At 35.3% G+C, this 17,913-nt stretch overlaps 1 protein-coding gene across 2 annotated transcripts in view; it reads right to left on the bottom strand.

Annotated features, from left to right (window-relative positions):
- Positions 1-4,232: 4,232 nt before the first annotated feature.
- ABRAXAS2 (abraxas 2, BRISC complex subunit) overlaps positions 4,233-17,913 on the bottom strand; it is a 28,772-nt gene continuing 15,091 nt past the window's right edge. For both annotated transcript variants that reach the window (XM_070945543.1, XM_070945544.1), the window contains 5 exons: positions 14,332-14,522; positions 13,387-13,506; positions 11,172-11,256; positions 9,731-9,845; positions 4,233-6,266 (listed from right to left, as the gene is read on the bottom strand). In XM_070945543.1, coding sequence (XP_070801644.1) covers positions 5,797-6,266; positions 9,731-9,845; positions 11,172-11,256; positions 13,387-13,506; positions 14,332-14,522 — 981 coding nt within the window. In that variant the 3' untranslated portion in view covers positions 4,233-5,796. The remainder of the gene's footprint in view (positions 6,267-9,730; positions 9,846-11,171; positions 11,257-13,386; positions 13,507-14,331; positions 14,523-17,913) is intronic.

The following is a 17,913-nucleotide window of genomic DNA, read 5'->3' as shown; positions in this document are numbered from 1 at the left end:
GGAAATAAGGATAATTTTTCTGACAGTGAGAACAATCAACCAATGGAACAGCTTGCTTTCAGAAGTTGTGGGTGCTTCATCACTGGAGACTGTCAAGAAGAAACTGGACAGACACTTGTTAGGAATGGTAGGGTCTCCTGCTTGAGCAGGGGGTTGGACTAGATTAACTACAAGGTCCCTTCCGACACTGTTATTCCATATTTTGTATCCAGATGAAATACCTATTTAACTGTTTAAAGCTGCAGGAGAAAAAAGTGGTTAAAATGATAATAGCTCTGCCCTTAACTTTAGAACAAGACATTGTGGTCTGGAGACTTGAATGGGTCATATATTCCTACATTAAAAAAGAAAGATGCATGAATTATCAATAATTTGTGCTCATTCCTCAGTTGCACAAAATTTTGTTTCTAACCTTACAAGAAAATAAAAATCCTACATAGATAGGGAAATGTCAAATAAATTAGATTTTAGGAAAGGCAGACATATGAGATCAGATAGCCAATGAGCATTGGAAAGCCGAGGGAACAAAAGAATACAAGGAAGTTTACCTTTGCTGCACTGACTGCACCAAATCTTTGTATACATTATATAAGAATATGGAACCTATTAAGTCTAACGGGTGTGCCAGAACACTGGAAAGAACAAAACAAGTATTGTGACAGACCATTCTGCCTCAGTGAGATTCAAAAGAAGTTGGAAGGAATACTTTTAAATTCATCATAGGTCTGAAATATGCCAAATGCTTTTCTAAACAGCTCAGTTGTCATGCACACACATTTCTTTCTTCCCAATTGTTTTGAACAGACAACTTTGAAAAATATAATTTGGGAGTATTTTTTTGAGGAGGATAATTAAATGTTAGAAATAAATGCAGAGCAGATCATTTGAAGATAAAATTTCATTAAAAGATTCATTTTTGAATTGCAAAGTATTTTACCTATTTTTTATATAAAATTCATACCACTTTAAAAAAACATTTGTAATTCAAGGAAAATGAATGTTGGATTACCTACCAGTTTCATTGAAGAACTTCTGCAAAGATGAGAATTGGGTCTTAATATTTTAATAAACCATTAAAACTTCAAATTTGAACTAGTCCATGGGATATGACACCGAATAATGGCTATTCTTTAAGAATTATTTTCTCTTTCATAATACAAATCTAGAATTCTCAAGAGTGCAGACTTTTTGGTAAATAGCTAGAAGACGTTTTACTATTTCAAGTCTCTGTAATTAAACTTTTCATAAGCTTTTTATAAACACTTCATACTAAGGCCATAACAGAATCACAAAAGCATGAGAAAGATACTCCCCACTCACTGATCTGGAACGTTGCCCCTCCTTAAAGAACTGATAATTTTAACTTCTGCAACTATCAGATTGATTGCTTTGCCCTGATTACAATTACATTTAAGTAAGATCAGATTCGGGGCAATCCATGTTTTTGAGAAAGTATTTCAGCAAAACAGACATTTAACACTATGAAATAAGATGAATCCATGTGTCTTTATTGACACAAGAAGCCATATGTCAATAAAGACTCACAATAGGAAATGCCCAACATGCACTCATAAGAAATATTTTAACATGAGGCTTATTTACTGTATACTCTTGCTTTTAAGAACAATATTTATAAGCTTAACTGCATGTTTTGTCCTACAGACTTGGTCATTGACAGTACACATTCCTTGAAATATTTTTCATGTTGCTTTAACAATAATACCCAGTACTTTTAGTAGTCAAATTATTTCTTCGAGGGGAAGAACAACTTCTCTATAAACTGTATACTGTAATAAACTGGATAGTCTATTTCCTTATTTCTTTTTCAAGTTTCAGTGACTGTATGAAGGTTATGATGTGTACACTATAGATTTTCAAACCATCTGTTTGTAATTTCGTTGTTGGCGAGCACAGTAACAATTCTCTATGATAAGAACAAGTCTAGAATGCCACTTAACAGGACATACTATAAAGAAATGCAAATTCAGAGATCCCCTGTAAAATAGAACACAGAAAGAAACCAGCATTTAACAATATATTATCTAAATCCTCTTTCAGTTATAGGGTCCTTACCTGTGGCAAAGGGCCTTTGTTGCTTGAAGTCAATCTAGACCAGGAGCACATCTGGAATTTTAGGAGCATGTGAATGCTAGCACTCAGAAAAATTACTGTCACGAGACATGCCTACTCACAAAAGGGGCATTTACTAGAGGATGAACTAGTTTCTCAGGATGCTCATTGGCAGCCCTGTGGGGGTCAATGCCATGCCTTATGTAAATATGGTCCCAGAGTTTGGTGTTTTTTGACCCACCAGTTGCTTATAGCTTGCTAAAGGAACTTTTTTAGTATTGAGTGAGCCAGAGACCCTGTGGATTAATGGAGATACTGGGAGTACACTGGTAACATAGCAGCACTTGCCTTCCCCTGCTTCAGAGTCAGAAAGATGCACTACATTGAGAGTAGAGTTAAATGGACAGATTCAGAGCCTAGATGGATCTCTTTCACTAGCAACATCTGAAAGAAAAGTCCAGGGCTCATTGGAGCTCAGCTTTATTTCTATCATGTTTGGGCTGGGCATTGCATTCCAGTAAGCAAGTTGTGAATGACAAAAAACTAAATTTGATTTACATTACTCCCTGTGTAGTTAATTAGTATAATTTGATAAGCTTTTGGAAGGGCTATACACAAAGCTTTTCCGGAGCACATATAGTTCCGATTTTTTGATTTCCAGCCTCAATTGCGAAAGTTTTACAAGAGGTTTTGTTTCATGCTGTATTATTGTGTTTATAGTGCTCTTATATGTATTACTTATGTTTTCAGAGTAAGTCTCCAGCTTGAATTTGGGATATTTTTTCCCCATCAGAAAGGCTTAATATTTTCCTGTTGAATTGTTACCCAAAAGCCAATGATTTGCTGATTTGCCAATGTTCTTATATTTGGGATTCAATTATGGCAACCTTCTTTTACATTGTGTACTTTGTTCCATTTATAATTCCCAAAATTCCCACCTACTGTGAGAAAGGCTCATTTAATTTCTACCTCTACCTGCAACGTGTAGGCAGCTAAACATCGGCACTTCTGCATTAGATATAAACTATTTTCAAGCGCTTTTATGAACTATGAGTATTTGGTTCAAATATTTAGTGAAAATTCTGGAAGTGACATTCTTGGCCAGATGTTAATATTTAACAGACAGAATACAGGCAGTCCTCCACTTATAACTATTAATTTAGTGACCATCTGAAGTTACAGTGGCACTAAAAATGTCACTTATGATCATTTTTCATACTTACGACCACTGCGGCATCCCCTGTGACATGATCAAAATTTGGATATTTGGCAACTGGCATGTATTTATGACAGTTGCCCTGTCCTAGATCACCTAATGATCACCATTTCTAACCCAGTCGGCTTCTGACAGACAAAGTCAACGGGGAAAGCCAAATTCATTTAGCAACTGCATGGCTCACTTAACAACTGCAGCGATTTGCTCAACAACCATGGCAAAAAGGTCATAAAATGCAGCAAAATTCACTTAGCAACTGCCTTGCTTAGCAATGGAAATTTTGGGCTCAATTGTGCTAGCAAGTCAAGGACTACTTATAGATGGAATCGGTCTCGGCTCAAGGAAAAATCACAGGGCCTTCTTCAGCTTCAGCCCGACTGATTGAAGAAATATAACTGAACTTCAATACGTGTGTTCAGCTCCAATATTTACCTACTATAGCAGGGATCTCCAACCAGCTTTGCTGGCTGAGGAATTCTGGGAGTTGAAGTCTACCAGGCTTAAAGTTGCCAAGGTTGAAGACCCCTGCAGTAAAGTGTCTCCTTGATGATTTAAAAGTCAGTTTACAAAAATTTAGTTTTTTGACTTTGCAAAAATGCCTAAAATTTTAATAGATGATGCCATGATCCAACAGCTCTTTTAATAGCATGTATAGTAAATGAAAGTGTTCACAAAAATTGTTTGGGACTAGTACGGAAGTAAAAATTGCATTGGCTGCAAAAAATTTTTTAGTAGTTTGACATGAATAAATGAACATTTAAACACTGGCATTATTGCGTGTATACTACGATCGTGTGCATGTTTCTCTTTAACGCCTACTAAGGTAGGTACCAAAATGCAGTTGTTTTCAAAAATTTGTTTCATGTGAAAATAAAATAGCGTAACTTTTTATTTGCAGATAATGATTTTACTATAATGGAACCCTGCTGATAAATATTAAAAGATAAAGGATTAAATAAGATTTTATTGTCACATTTACCTTTGTCAAAGATGTACATTTAAAAGTTTCTGAGCAAGATTAAAAATTTATCAAATGAACTGATGAGATGGCAACAGCACTTATTGAACAAACTGCACTATAGTAGCTTGTATACCCAAAGTTAATAAAATCCAAATATTTGTTAATTAGAACAGACTACAGCAATGAAAAAAAAAATGCATCATGTTAAGGCCAAAGAATATATTAAGTAGTGGAATAGAAATGTTTTACAGTCCCAAATATTCAAGGAGATAAATCATTTAAATGCTATTTTTTTTTATTCATTAGAGACATAGAAGACTAATAATAAATAGATCTCAGACTGTTTAGCTATTGAGATTTTAGCCCAAGGAAGTCTGACATCTTAAAAAAAAAAAAAGGAGGGAGGAGGTTGGATATTAATGAGTGAAATTATGCATGATCAAAACACATTGTCATAGACTGAACAGTTCACTATTTGGTAATTGAAATAAAAGCCAAATTGGATGCTTAAATTGCACTGTTTTTTTTTTATCATGGGGGTAAAAAAATACCCCCAAACCTCCACCAGCCCTGCAAACATATAGTAAAGAAATAAGTGCATCCAAATATATTTTGAGCAGAATCTTTTTCGTGCTTCCAAAAGCAGAGTCTCCCGCTTCCCAATAAGAAACACAATTTAAATTTAAGAGGAAATTTTCAAGTTAAGCGCAAGTGTGGGCATTTTTGCAAGTAAGTTGCAAGAGCTTATCATCTTCATTAAATGTTCAGCATTTATAGTTTTCTAATACAAAACTCTGACATAACTGACCACTTCCACTATGTGCTTTCATGTGTTATGAACAAAACTGAGACAATAAGGATAGTGTGGCAAAGTCACATTAAATCCACCAACGTCAAAGTAGTATGCTTAGGACATTCACAGATGATTTACTGGTAATCGCTTTTCTACATAAAAAGGCAACCATAATGTCAAGTGATTTACATTAGGCCTGTAGAAAAAGATTGAAACAAACCCCATCTCTATTGAAAGAGCATGCAGAGAGGATAATTCACATTTGTTCCAATCCGGCTTCTTGGAAATAAAGGTTTGTTTGTTTGTTTTCCTGGCAATGATTTATTTGGCTTCATCATTAAAAAGCCTGCTGATTTAAGTCCTTTAGAAACAACCTCTCTAAAATTCAAGGCATGATAGTACACGAGGTAAGGTTTGATTTAAGATCATTAGAGACCATGTTTAGTTGAGAAATCCCTTTTCTTTCTTTTTTTTTTTTCTTTTGGAAGGTATGGCAACAAAAGTTACAACTGTTTCAAATTTCACTTTGCTATTTACCAGTACATCCTGAATCTCGTCATCAGTACAGGTTGATTATCTTCATGGTTCCATTACAAAACTTGTAAAACTGTATCAAAGTGAGTAAGCCATCTAAATTCAAAGTCTTTTTATATCTGTTGTGCACAATAATCCTCTTTTGTAGCTCTTTTCCTCAAAGTTAAATTCCAAAATATTTCTGTAACAATTAGGAAAGATAGTCCTATGTTAAGCTCTATATTAAATCTGAGAGATCTGAGTGTTCCTGGAATCTCCATCCACATGTGCTAAGGATCGAGAATCTCTTGTTTGTGCGTATTCACTGTCAGAAGACTCTGTAGGGTCAAGGGAATTCTCATAGTCACTGTCTTCTGATTCATTAACATTCTCATCTGTGGTGGTGGTGTGGGAACAAGGCTGCATGGACGTTCCACTGCCTGAATACTTCAATCCTGTGTTTGTGGAAGCATAACTAGAAGAGCCCACTGCTTGAGGCCGAGGCATAAAAACACTGCTTTCTAGAACCCCAGGACGTACAGCACTGTCATGATTAATCACACTGAAGTCAGCATAAGGAGGAGGAGGATCAGAAGCATCAGATTCTTCAAGATTACTTTCCACAATGAATCCAGGATGTGTTATTTGTGGGATAAACATAGGCTCCAAGGTGTCATTTGACATTTGCCTGTTTAAGAGAGTCTGTTGTAATCCTAGAAAAGTGGAAAAGTAAAGGTTGTAATACCAACCAGTTAGATAAAGACAATTAGTTTAGGCATCTTCTAACCTGTTTGCTGAGAGGTTTCTACACATCAATGGGAAAGGAATGTCATATGTAGTTTGTATTCAATTGGTAAGCCAAGGATTTAAGGGAAAGGTTTATAAACAAATATCAAATAGAAATAGAAATCTATTTTCTTATACATTACTTTGTTATTATTAGCATGATTAACATTTATATACTGTCTTTATTTTGTTATCTAGCTTAAGTATAGATTCTTAGGGTTTTCGAAGGATAGGCAGGAACGTAACTTTTACAATGGGTCACGATACATACATAGAGTCTGTCTGTCTGTCTGTCTGTCTGTCTATCTATCACAATTATGACAGAGGACTAGGCTGCTGCAAGAATAAACAAAATTTTCTTCAGGTGGTTTAATTTCAAGTAATTTAACAGAATCAAAGCTGCAACTCAGAGTTGCTGTAGACTGACTTAACCAACAATGCATCTAAGAATAGATCTCAGACTGTTTAGCTATTGAGATTTTAGCCCGAGAAAGTCTGACATCTAAAAAAAAAAAAAAAAAGGAGGTGGGGGGAGGTTGGATATTAATGCGTGGAATTATGCATGATCAAAACACATTGTCATAGACTGAACAGTTCACTATTTGTTAATTGAAATAAAAGCCAAATTGGATGCTTAAATTGCAATGGGACCAGAATCATTAGAACATTAGATTGAGGTTTCACATTTCTTTGTTCTTTATATTCACTGTTGCAAAAACTATCTGAATTAATATCTATACAACTTTTTCTATTTTTTTAACTTAACAGGTAGCTGGATCACAATTCATTTGTCATCCAAATGTCACCAGAAATTGCATACTCATGTCATTTTTTTCAGTTTCGTTTGTGGTACAATATTAGATTACTACTATGTGCACCTCGGCATCCTTCTTTCATGTTACTAGGAGATGTTGTGGATATCAGTATGTCTACTTTGGCAACCTTCCATGTGTCATAAATCTCTAACTCTTGGAAGGAAAACTACCATTTCTAAGCAAGCATTTGGTTTATGATGGCATCTCCTTGGCAAATGCACTGTGTGCTCCAGTCTTATGTTTCTCAGATCACTATACTCTGAGACGAAGGAGGAAGAGAAAAATTAGATAAATCATATACCAAACTAATCACATACCAAAGCATTTTTTAATCTCAACATTCAGCCATACTTAAAGAAAAACCTTTGTTTTTAAGAAATAATATACAATGTATATACTAGCAAGACTTTCTGAAACTTTGCATTCTTATAGTATGTGTAACATTCGTAAATGTATGCATAGGGATTTAAGAATTTTCTACACTACCATCTTTTAAAATATATATATATATATATATATATATATATATATATATATATATATATTTGTCAGCTTCTCTTGTGGAGATATTGCAACTTTTGAATCCTAAAAGCACTTCAAGCTAGACCCAGATTTCTCTTTCATTCAAAGGAAGGATTGAGATTCAGCAGAATCTGCACTGAATGAAGGTAGCTTTCATCATGTCCCTCATACTATTGTTAGAGGTTTCCGCAAATCTCTGGAACGGTTTTTCAGGCAGAAAGGGAAATGGAAAAAAACATAGTCTCCTTTCCCAATTCCTTCAGTAAGGACTCTCATGAATGAATTCATGCTTGTGGGTAATCTGGAGACAATCCAGCATTTTTTACTTGTTTCCTTCTACATGACTGCAGTATAGTACTACAATGTGCACATTCACAGTATCTCTGCAACATAATTATGTATTGACAGCTCCTTACTCTGTAGTATGATAAAACAGTTTTCTCTATTTTTAAAAAAATCATCCCTCAATTATACTATCTTCTGTATTAAGAGTTCTTGTACGGAATTAATGAAGAAACATTACTGCCCTTATGGCAAAATGCAGAGGATTATCATTGCCTTGCCATTTAGTGAACCTTTTAGTTTCAAGCTGCATATGAAGCACTACATCTTCTTCCACCTCTAGTGCTTCCTATTTGCTTGTTCATTTTTTTCATCTGTTCATTTTAATAGGAATGATACCAGCACAGGTGAGGAATCTCTCAGGGAACCAAAGACCCTTTTAACTAAAGATCCAAGGCAAATCCAGATATAGATTATTTGCTACAAGTGCCAAAGCTTACATTTATGTGGAAAATTCTATGACTGTTACATTTACTTTCCAGAACTGAGTCATGTCTGATGCAAGCACTAGCAGAAGGAATATGTTATTCTTCTGATACTCAGGGGCTTTATTTAATTGCCCATCTGATAAATGTTCAGTAAGTATATGGAAATATATTGCTTAAGAGTAACATCTATGGCAATGGTGTGCTTATGGTATTTCAGGAGACAATTGGGTAACAGTACTGAGGTGAACAGAAAATGTATAATGCAATATGTCATAACCCAAATTTGAAAATCTCTCTCTCTCTCTCTCCCTCTCTCTCTCAACACACATGCTGATCTCTATAGGTCTTCATTCTTCATTCCATACCTACTCTGTTTCTTCTTTACTCACCTAACTGCAACCCTAAGCTAACATATTTTTAGGAGACAGTTTATTTACAACTGTAAATAAAGAATACATCTTTCAGTTAAAAGATTATAATCTGTATCCATTATTTATATATTCCATCTGAAACTCTTTGGTCTTTTCAGTGAATATGTTAAACTTGTATAATTTAATCCTAGGCCTCTTCACTATTTCTTCATTGTTTATTCAATTAGCATAATTACGCCAGCTAAAATATTGGCACTGGACTGGAGCTACATCTGAACTTACTGCGCTCCTTCTCTAGTAGAAATGACATATAAAATTGAATTTACTTATTACACAAATAAAGTATCTGTTCCTTTCATTGTTTCAAAAATGAAGGCAGTTACAATAGGGAAAGCCTATAAAAATCAAAGTTCCAGCCATGGTAAAATAGAATAGAATAATAGAATAGAACTTTATTGGCCAAGTGTGATTGGACACACAATGTAATGTAATGTGACACTTAATGTAAGAGAGGAAGATCTAACTAAAAACCACGTAAGTAAATATAAATGCTCAGATGTACAATCGTCTGTCTGTCTGTCTGTCTGTCTGTCTGTCTGTCTGTCTATCTATCTATCTATCTATCTATCTATCTATCTATCTATCTATCTATCGGTATCCCTCTGCATGAAGTGTATGTAGCATGCCTAATATTTGCATTAGGAAGGGCACCAATCACTTAAAATTTCCCAAAGTAGCTTATGGTATTATCATTAAAACGAGTATTCCATTGGCAGAACAGGGAGATATAAACTGAAACAGCAACTCACTTATTTTACCTCCACTAAATAACAGGAGCGATAAAACTTAACGTAGCTGACTGCAACATCAATTTTCTAAGAGAGTTTTTTTTTAAATTACATGAGAGTCTTACTTATTTCCTGCTCTTTTTCATTTTTCCTTTGTGAGATTTGCCTTTTTAGCTTATTCACCTCCACTTGGAAAGATTCAACAGTTCGCTCGCTTTTCTCTACATCTATGCATACTGCCTAGGAGAAAGACAACAAGGTTATTCGACTGACCCTGCCCACCCTTGATGCAGAAGAAACTATATGGATACCAATTACCACAAACTGTCTAGTATCAACCCATCTGTCTGGTAATTCTGGTTAAATGTCTATTGTAAGATTAATGATAAAAAGCGCCATGATACAAAGTTCAGACCTCTTGATTTGGAGGTTCTGCAAAGGTATTTTATTAAGCTATACTTCATCAGCTATCTCTTATTTTAAATTATTTCTGAAATGCATTTCATGGCACAAAGTGGCCATGACTCAATGGCGAATGAGACAACCTCCTTATGCATAGATGGATAACATTCCATTCATAATGCCACCCCTCATATTTTTAACATATATTTAGGTGGCTACTTATGGATGTAATAACTGATTTTGAAATAACTGGAATCCAATTCAAGGGAAGACAAAGAAACGGGATTTAAAGCTACTAAAATAAAGAGAGCTATGCGCTGAAAATGTGATTGATTTGTTTGCCAAAATTGTACTATCATCCACTTAAGATCCTTTATGAAATATTTAACAGAAAGTGCTGTTATGTATTTATACATGAGTCCAATCTTGCCAGCTAATCCAAACAAATTCCTACCCTTGAATGCAGTTATATTGTGCATTTTGCTCATGCAAGTATCACTAAGAGATCTAATGCACATTATTTTTATTTGACTTTATTGAGCTTTATTGAGCTCAATGCACTTTTAATCTTAAAACAGGCTGTTTTAGCTTTAGTTTCTTTATATTGCTACCTATTCTAACAATAGTTTTCGTTCTTTAAGACACCTAAAGCATAATTTGCAAATATTAACAGTATAGCTATAATGTATTTTAAATACAGGTAGTCCTCGATTTATAGCAGTTCATTTAGTAACTGTCTGAAGTTACCACCGCACTAAAAAAGTGTCTTCTGACTGATTTTCGCTTACGACTGTTGCCACATCCCCATGGTCACGTGATCAAAATTCAAATGCTTGGCAACTGACTTATATTTATGATGGTTGTGTTGTCCCGGGGACATGTGATCACCTTCTGCGACTTTCTGACAAGCAAAGTCAATGGGGAAACCAGATTCACTTAACAACCATGTTACTAACTTAGCAACTGCAGTGATTCACTTAACAACTGTGGCAAGAAAGGTCATAAAATGGGACAAAACTCACTTAACAAATGCTTCACTTAGCAACAGAAACTTTGGGCTCAATTGCGGTGGTAAGTCGAGGACTTCCTGTACCAAATAGTTTTCTGTATGTTATCATAGCATAAAAAGTCAAGATTGCCAAATTTTAAAATAAAAGGAGTTACCTGTACTTTTTCCTGAAGTGCATTATAAACCTGATATATAGCCCTGATGTCCTTCATCACTCCATCTTTATCAAAAAAATCAGTACTAAAATACAAAACATAATGTATTAGAAATAAATCATAATCCTATCTTACTCATTCTCTGTTACCCTTAAAGTCAATTTATATTTCTTACATAGTGATACACAGAGTACCAATGCATGAACTGGTACAGCTGTTTGCAAATCCAATTGTTTTTGCTCAGCCTGCTTTGATTGTGATAGTGTCGAAGAAATATACCTTAGAGAAATCTAAGTTACACATTAAAGAAGTACATTCTTCATTTCTCCTTATTCCCATTAATTTACTGTACTGAGAAAAAAAATACAACTATAAAAGATGACATAAGTCTATATGCTGCAGTTACCTGCATGTACAGGTGAAACTCGAAAAATTAGAATATCGTGCAAAAGTTCACTTATTTCAGTAATGCAACTTAAAAGGTGAAACTAATATATGAGATAGACTCATTACATGCAAAGCGAGATATTTCAAGCCTTGATTTGTCATACTTTTGATGATTATGGCTTACAGCTCATGAAAACCCCAAATTCACAATCTCAGAAAATTAGAATATTGTGAAAAGATTCAATATTCTAGGCTCAAAGTGTCCCACTCTAATCAGCTAATTAAACCATAACACCTGCAAAAGGTTCCTGAGCCTTTAAATGGTCTCTCAGTCTGGTTCAGTAGGAATCACAATCATGGGAAAGACTGCTGAGCTGACAGTTGTGCAGAAAACCATCATTGACACCCTCCATAAGGAGGGAAAACCTCAAAAGGTAATTGCAAAAGAAGTTGGATGTTCCCAAAGTGCTGTATCAAAGCACATTAAAGTTATGTGGAAGGGAAAAGTGGAAGAAAAAGGTGCTCAAGCAGCAGGGATGACCGCAGCCTAGAGAGGATTGTCAGAAAAAGGCCATTTAAAAGTGTTGGGGACTTTCACAAGGAGTGGACAGAGGCTGGAGTCAGTGCATCAAGAGCCACCACACACAGACGGATCCTGGACATGGGCTTCAAATGTTGTATTCCTCTTGACAAGCCACTCCTGAACAACAAACAACGTCAGAAGCATCTTACCTGGGCTAAAGAAAAAAAGAACTGGTTTGTTGCTTAGTAGTCCAAAGTCCTCTTTTCTGATGAGAGCAACTTTTGCATCTCATTTGGAAACCAAGGACCCAGAGTCTGGAGGAAGAATGGAGAGGCACACACTGCAAGATGCTTGAAGTCCAGTGTGAAATTTCCACAGTCTGTGTTGATTTGGGGAGCCATGTCATCTGCTGATGTTGGTCCACTGTGCTTCATTAAGTCCAGGGTCAACGCAACCGTCTACCAGGAGATTTTGGAGCACTTTATGCTTCCTTCCGCAGACAAGCTTTATGGGGATGCTGACTTCATTTTCCAGCAGAACTTGGCACCTGCCCACACTGCCAAAACTACCTAAACCTGGTTCAATGACCTTGGGATTACTGTGCTTGATTGGCCAGCAAACTCACTTGACCTGAACCCCATAGAGAATCTATGGGGCATTGCCAAGAGAAAGATAAGAGACATGAGACCGAACAATGCAGAAGAGCTGAAGGCCGCTATTGAAGCATCCTGGTCTTCCATAACACCTCAGCAGTGCCACAGGCTGATAGCATCCATGCCACGTCGCATTGAGGCAGTAATTGATGCAAAAGGGGCCCAAACCAAGTACTGAGTACATATGCATGCTTATACTTTTCAGAGGTCCGATACTGTTCTATGTACAATCCCTGTTTTATTGATTTCATGTAATATTCTAATTTTCTGAGATTGTGAATTTGGGGTTTTCATGAGCTGTAAGCCATAATCATCAAAAGTATGACAAATCAAGGCTTGAACTATCTCACTTTGCATGTAATGAGTCTATCTCATATATTAGTTTCACCTTTTAAGTTGCATTACTGAAATAAGTGAACTTTTGCACGATATTCTAATTTTTTGAGTTTCACCTGTATATTCTATGTGCAGGATACCCTGGCATGTGCCTATGTTTCTTAAGCTAACTTTGATCAGTACTTTCCTACATTGCTAGAAACTAGCAATGATATAACAAAAGCAGATAATCAAGAAAAGTGCATACGTATTGTAATTTATGTTTATTTCTTAATATGCCAAATTGGCAATGAATATGTTTGGAAACATTGCTTACCCATGTTCTTTAATAACTTTGGTATAGTTTTGAGAAGTATTTGGCACTGAAGAGACCTTATATTCTTGCTGGCTTGTGTTGCCCAGGTTAGGGATAGTAAGTGACACTCTTTGATTATACCTACATAAAAAAAGATCAGATAATTAATAAACATTACAAAAATTCCTGAGATTTTAAGCAATCATGTTTAACCAGAAATTATTATTTTTAGTTTTAGGGAATAAAGAATATTATTAACTGTATCTATAATTAGCTACAATGTTTAAATTGAATCTGGAGTGACTATCAATTTAACAATTGCCTAGATAGTTGACAACTATTAATCTTCCATTAACTGTACATTCATGCTTTTTGTAATACTACAGAAATGCAAAAATATGGCTTACTTTTTGGTCAATATCTAAATTATACCTGCTAGTTAAAAAAAAGAATAATTTCTTTCTTTTGTCTCAATTAGAGAAATAGGCTAGAAGAAACTATTCCAATAGTCCTTAAAAATAAGGAACAGAAACTCATAAATCAATTCCATTGATTAAAATGGCTCTCTCAGTTTTTCAGCTAAAATTTTAGTTAATTATTTTATTGATTTAATATTGCAAGTTGTAACTATATTTATAATAAAGCGCTATAGAGAACCAAATTTACTTTCATGACATGAAAGTAATCTATGGGTTGGATTAAAAAATAAGACTATGGCATAGAAAGATGTATTTGATTACTAAAGTTAAAATGGAACCACTTTGCGAAGCCTAAATGAGTACGACAGAAGAAAAAAACAACTTGCATTTTACCTGAGTATGCAGAAACGAAAAAGACTTTTTGAAAACTCAACTCTAGGGTTAAAATGGGTATCTGATATAATTCACTTTGTCCTGTGTTTAATTATTATTTTATTAAAAATACAGTTCATTTAGATCCCTCCCCTGTATCATAAAAATCATTTACCTTCGATTTGGTCTAAAAAGGACATATTCTAAAGCATGTGTAGAATTATTTGCGGTGGAGATGAAACTGAAGAGAAGGAAGACAAGATCAGGTACTCCAAGAATCTGTGTCAGCTGTTTATGGATGATGTGTTCTCTATATGACATTTGTTGCTGAGTATTCCTTCTAAATCTATACCATCCAATAACATTCTGCAATAAAAAATGAGTAATGTTTCATTATTTAAACACAACTGTTCACTACACCATGGCCATTCTAAGGGGTTATTCTAATCTAGGATAGTGGAGGGGAGGGGGGAAACTATTCCAGAACAAAGAGGTTGTTACTAAGAAGGCTTGCTTCTCAGCACCCACCGCAAAGGAGGAGGGTTCATAAGCCTACCCACTCCACAGAAAGTAAGGGGTGGGTGGGAAGATTCTACTGAGATCAGACACATGCAAAGATAATAGGGAATTGTGTCATGGACAGTGTTTGAATTGGACATGTAAGTCAACTGGCAACCAGTGAAGCCCCTATGTTACTATTCATTTGCTATATCAGTGTTGACTGGCCAGAAAGAACATACTTATTTTTATAAGTTCTACCTTCCTAATCGTCCTTCAGGATAGTCCATAGTGAGCAAACTCCAGTGATTCAACAAGTGGTCTTAGATAATTTTTGCTAGAAAAAGGTTGGAATTTCCACACAAGCCATTGGTGGGCAAGGAAACTCTTTGTGAGTGTTTCCATTTCTTGGTCCAGCATGAGCTTCTAGTCCAAAGTTCTCTACCATGAGCCACAGCACACAGATATTACCTCATCCCATAGTATTCAGATAAAAATTTTAGATGCACCTATTAGTCATGTAATTTTTGTAAACCCTCATGCTATGACATGAAACTCAAAGTCAAGTATTCTAAAGATCCTTAAATGAATGAAGCTGTTAGGATTTAAATTCAATAGTTGTACTATTGATTGAACTACAGTATGAAGCTATTCGTATGGCAGAAGCTATTTACAATGGCTCGCGTATGAAAAATATTGACAGATAGAAGCCTCAAGTAAACATGTTCAGCCTCTACTATATGTTTCATGGACTAACACATTTTATTACATTTTCTGACAGAAACTCCCAAGGATGACCTGGGGAGACAAAGGAAAGTGATGCTGCAATCAAGCAAGAGAGGGCGGTGCCTCCAAGGACTTGTCAGAGAAAGAAATTTAGGAACAACCTGCCCTAATTGATCAGATGGTTAAAAGTGGTGGTGGGAAGTTTGTACTTTCAGACTTGCAAGATTCTGGTAGCATAGCCTTACAATAAAGGAGATTTAGCTCACTCATTGTCTTCCCATTTGATTTACCTGGGAAGGCTGACATCAGTAACCAGCTTTTTTCTAGACTATAACTTTAAAAAGATGTCCAAAAATTAACAGAATTATTTTTTAAAATAAATAAAATAAAATCTGCAACAAATGTATTCCAAAAGTATTCATACATTCAAAGTGTATATGACAAATTCTGTTTGAAACTGAAGCAATAATATAATTAAAGATGGTTACCCATGAAGCATTTGTAACTGTTTGAAATACTTTGTTTATTTAATGCCATTTTTTCAATGACTCTCAGCAAAAACACATTCAAAGGCAAATTAACACTGAAATGAATTTTTCTATACAATAATTGCAGAGCAAAATCAAAATTAACACCCCGAGCAAAAATTGAAATTCATACTGCTTGTTCTAATCTAAATGCAACAACATGCTTTAAGTGCATTCAGAGAGGAGACTCTTCTAGCCTGTCTAGATGGCTTTAATGGTTCTTATAACTCTACTTTGGAATATGACAGGGACTACTGAGATGTGACCATGGCAGCAGCCTTTTTGAGGCTCCTAATCACAAAAGATGTTTGCTTCCTTAACAATAAGTGTTACTAGACAACCCATGACCTGTCAGAGATATTTCCTTACCTAGACAGAGAAAGAGAATGACCATGGGGTGACAAAGTGAGAATAGAAATAGAAACTTCTGACTTCCTGTCAGCCTTCCCATTGCATTTCCTTATGGGAAACTCACAGTGAGTCCTTTCCTTTTTCCTTTTCCCTTCCCTTCCCATTTATTATAAGCATCTAGATTCTAGAGTAAACTACATATATGTGATTTGTTTATAAGCTATTGCTATGTCTCATTCTTCAGCAATGGAAAAATGTACAAAGCTTTGAAGAAATCAGGGAAAAGAAATGCATTAATCAATATGCCACTATTACCACAGGGAGAAAAATAAAATTATGCAATATGCGTTTGCAGTGCTCTTTACACATATAAAGCAGCTTGAAGTACAATACTTTGCCAAGGTGTAAAATATTACAGAGGTTCTGGGAAAGAAAGTTTGAGACCTTCACCCTGGTAAGCTTCAGTAACTTATTGCAGACACGTACCATATTAAAGAAACCCTTATATTTCAGGAACTAAGCCCCTATGGGCACCAACTGATGTCTTTTTGGCAAGAATCCAAAAGTCTGTAGAAAAAAATGGATTTCAACTCTATTTAAAAGCAGAATGAAAGACAGAGGATTTTCATTACCCTGCTTGACTATAGTCCCTAGGTTATCTTGTAATGGTTTAACTCGGAAGAGGAGGAGAATGCTGAGCCATTTAAGAAAGTATTTTTGAGGTCTGGGAAAATACAAATGTGATAAAAAAGAACTTTGCTTTGATTGTGTTAGGTACAGTATGAAGCTGTTTGAATTTTCAATCTTTCTGCATAAATATGTCCTGCGAGTCCCTTGGACTGTAAGACGATCAAACCAGTCAGTCCTAAAGGAAATCAACCCTGACTGCTCTTTAGAAGGCCAGATCCTGAAAATGAAACTCAAATACTTTGGCCACCTAATGAGAAGGAAGGACTCACTGGAGAAGAGCCTAATGCTGGGAATGATTGAGGGCAAAAGAAGGAGAGGACAACAGAGAATGAGGTGGCTGGATGGAGTCACTGAAGCAGCTTAAATGGATGGTAGAGGACAGGAAAGCCTGGTGGAATGTTGCCCATGTGGTCACAATGGGTTGGACACGACTTCGCGACTAACAATAACAGCAACAATGTCCTAAAATGTGATTTGTTTTCCACAGAAGTCCTAAAACTAAATAAAGAGAGTTCAATTGAAGAAATGAGTCAGAAAAGTTCACATTCATTGAGGAAAATGATCCAAAGTTACATATTTGTCTTTATTAGTTTATCTACCACTACTTCATAAGTTGAAATCAGTAAAAACTTGATTTGATTTGATGCTGCAGGCAATTTTACCAGCATTCTTTTTGATTGAAATAAACTGTTCATTTGTTGTTGCAGTTTAAATTAAAAAACTTTGAAAAATAATTGACTTGTTTCTATGCTTAGATAGTTATGCTCTGAAATGGAACCTCTTCAACCACTCAAAGAAAAATCATGGTTCATAAATTTCATGACTTTTACTATTTATATGCTAATGTACAGAGTATGGGAAATAAACAAGATGGGCAGTTAGTATCAAAGACAAATATGATTTATTAGGTATAATGGTAATCTGGAAGAATGATTTCCATGACTAGAATAGGGTAATTAAAGGAT

Source organism: Pituophis catenifer, unplaced genomic scaffold (genome assembly GCF_029215685.1).
Source record: "Pituophis catenifer annectens isolate HBS135680 unplaced genomic scaffold, rPitCat1.0.hap2 SCAF_6, whole genome shotgun sequence".
NCBI classification, from domain to species: Eukaryota; Metazoa; Chordata; class Lepidosauria; order Squamata; family Colubridae; genus Pituophis; species Pituophis catenifer.
This window is presented reverse-complemented; position numbering and strand designations above follow the sequence as displayed.